General features: G+C 29.5%; 1 protein-coding gene across 1 annotated transcript; it reads right to left on the bottom strand.

Moving 5' to 3' along the window:
- Nucleotides 1-335: 335 nt before the first annotated feature.
- LOC124940170 (glutaredoxin-C9-like) lies at nucleotides 336-975 on the bottom strand. Its single transcript, XM_047480655.1, has one exon. It carries the CDS (start codon nucleotides 911-913, stop codon nucleotides 515-517), a length of 399 nt encoding a protein of 132 aa, XP_047336611.1. The 5' UTR covers nucleotides 914-975; the 3' UTR covers nucleotides 336-514.
- Nucleotides 976-3,306: the final 2,331 nt, after the last annotated feature.

The following is a 3,306-nucleotide window of genomic DNA, read 5'->3' as shown; positions in this document are numbered from 1 at the left end:
ACGTCTCGCTTCATTCAGTTTAACATTGAATGAACTCGGAAATAAATTCGAGTTTTGTAAGTCCAGAAATAGGAGAACAGAGGAACCCCGTACTGAATAATTAAGTATTACAAATTGATTTAAAATGTAGAATTTCTCATATTAAATCATAAATAAAGAAAATTAGATAAGAAGACTAATAAGTTCGATGACTTTAACTAAAATTAAGTCATCATGCCTAGTTGAATATAGTTTTTGTAAATTATTTGTCACCACTTTTTAAATCAATATAATAATCTTAAAATCAATTAACTACAAACTTAAATAGAAAAAACTGAAATTTCTTCATCACTATAATTTAAACTGAATTTCTCAATAGATCTGATGAGAAAAAAGCATTTACATAGAGATTCAACTATCAAAAGTAATCAAAAACTCCTCAAACCCTTCAAATTTCTTGAGAAAAATTCAAAAGCAGGGGAAAAACCAGAGCAAGAACAACATAGATAAATTACAATAGTTTTACTTGAATCAATCAAAGCCATAACGCTCCAGCTTGTTTCAAAACAGGAATCAATTCACCTGTAATATGAGTCGCCATTATCCGATCCAATCCACCAAATAACCTTCCACCAATGAAAACAACAGGAAGTTGTACCTGTAATCCACCGCCAGCCAATCTCTCTAATTCAACAATCACATCCTTCTCATCTTCTTCATCGATCTCATATGTTGCAGGATTCGCTCCCAAACCTAGAAGAAGACGTTTCACTACATGACTAAGACAACATCCGCGTCGACCTAACACGATCGCTGCATTCTCGGATACTAAATTCTTTACATCGCTTATTTGTGTTGAAACAACATTTGATCCTCCGATTATGGATGAGGTTGTTGTCGGTAGCCATGATTTATATGGAATTGCTTCTTGCATGATGATAGATCTGATTGATTATATATGATAATTTGAGAATTTGAAGGAGAGAGAATGATGGATGGAAGTGGGTATTATATAGTGATGAGAGAGAAGAGGGGATGGGGATTGAATAGGCGGTGGTGGTGGGGAAGGAGACTTGGGAAAGAGTCAAGCGTCAATGGCGTTTGCGTTTCCTGTGATGCGTTACAGATGCGGTGGCTTACGTTTTTATTATTAATTTTTTTTTACCTCACATTTTTTCAGTTATTTATTTATTTATTATATGAGCTAGGCATATTGAGATTTTCAACCTTTATTTTTAAAGATTATAATTTTACATAAGGATCCTATTCTCTTAATTTATTATTTAGATTAAATTTATAAATAAATAAAATATTCGTGTAACTGATCACTATCGAATTTAAGTGAATCGAGAGTTTGACTATGATTGAAGCAACGGACTATGCTAGGAAAACCAAGAACAGAAAGTCACACGAGGTCATTCTCACATGGGTTTAGTACTTTTTTTTTAGTTTTACGGACGGTCGCCCCTTCAACAAGAGAATGTATAAATATGGAAACTTCTCTGACATCTGGATATGGAAAATTATGGAGGAAATTGGGTTTTAATTCCTAGAAATCACACGGAATAGGTCATGCCTAAAATCATCTTAAGCGCAGTTATTGTGGTTATAAGTTATTTTTTTTGAAAAACTCCTAGGATAATAAATTCTCAAATAAAGCTAATAATACCATGTAAACTCATATTGACTAAAGTAAAAAAAAATAAGAAAATGGTAGAGAAATTCAGAATTTTAATTTGCTAAAATTCGGTAGTTAAATTAATGGCATTAATCTTTTATTTAATTATTAATAAATGTTACGTGTATACAGCGTTTAAACCTGTTAAAGACAAAACATTGTCTTTATATAAGAAGGCTAAAAGTGATATTTGAAAAAAAAGATCCGAAAATTCAAATTGACTATATAAAGAGTCACTATTTGATAATTTGATATTTATTATATTCTAAACTACAATAATCTCCTTTGTCCATCATATTTTTAAGATAAATTATTTCGATTCATCAATTATTTTTGAAGTTATACCATGCATAATTCTTTTATTTAAGAAGATTTGAATTTTTTTTTTTTAGCTAAATAATGTATATTCTGCTATGTTAGATTCTTCTTGAGCGCATTTATTAAAATATAGTTTTATATTAAGTTCAACCCTGTAACTCTAATTTCGATTATTAAACTAACTAAGAAAACCCAAACAAAAAATACATAATAATTATTAATTTATTTTAAGCACTCCTCATAGGTTACACATTAAATTGAAATGTATCACCGAAATAATTATAAGCACTTGACAAATATAATTAAAATGTGATGAAAAGTAAAAAAACAATTCCATGAAGAATACCCACAAGTGTCAATGGCCAAAACTTCTAATCCTATTCACATTGAAGTGGTGTCAATATAAGCATATATGAAAGAAAATAGTTGAATATGATGTAAGAAAATATATTAGTTTTTATTAGGGATGTTTTTTAAAGAAAATTTAATTGTACTTTGGTAGGGCGAGTGGTACTAATATAAGGTTAGAATTATTGGCTGCTAATTTTGACCTATCATCATTTGATTATTCAAAATCGAGTGGTCGATAATTTTTTAAGTTTAATCATTTCCTCTTCGTTTTCTAATTTTATCAAATTTTTTCGGGGTTTTGTTTGCATTGAATCTTTTAGCTTTTCAAAATCATCTATCCGTTATGTTTTCATCAATAATCAATACTTCAATCCCACTCGATTAATGAAAGTAGATTATTATAATATTCACCCTTGCAATCTCTTAATACTCACAAGCTTGTCTATACATCTAATTTTTGTATTTTAAAATCATAATATGATTGACTTATTCACAAACTATGGATCGAATCACAAGATGTTCTTACCATCATCAACCTAAGTCAACCATGTTCATATTATTGGATATTTATGGTTCTTCTAGTCATGATCTTCTTAAGGGATCATGACATCTGATTATTAATTGAATAATTTGTCCAAATCCTGAAATCATCTCTCATTATTCAGGAATGCAATACATATAGTTGTTGGGTTTATTTTATTTGATATTTTTTTTTTAGGAAAAGGTCTTTGTTGTTTCAGATTTTAACTTATAATAACTTTTGTCATGACTTATATTTGAATTTATTTTTAGAGAAATGATTGGGAGAGTGAATTTTAAAGAAAATGACGTGCAGCATTCTGATTGGCCCAAAAAATAATAAAATTTTTCTCTGTTCTCTCTCACACTTCATCGTTTTTTATTATATATATTGACACATCATTTCCTCTCAAAAATTCCCTCTCTCAAATTCTCTCTCCTAAATTCTCTCTCCCTATCCC

The sequence above is a fragment of the Impatiens glandulifera genome, chromosome 5 (genome assembly GCF_907164915.1).
Source record: "Impatiens glandulifera chromosome 5, dImpGla2.1, whole genome shotgun sequence".
NCBI classification, from domain to species: Eukaryota; Viridiplantae; Streptophyta; class Magnoliopsida; order Ericales; family Balsaminaceae; genus Impatiens; species Impatiens glandulifera.
Note: the sequence above shows the minus strand (reverse complement) of the source record. Positions and strands in the feature narration are given on the sequence as shown.

Excerpts from the sequence above, each read along its gene's own strand:
- LOC124940170 (XM_047480655.1), bottom strand. The coding sequence starts at position 913 with ATGCAAGAAGCAATTCCATATAAATCATGGCTACCGACAACAACCTCA.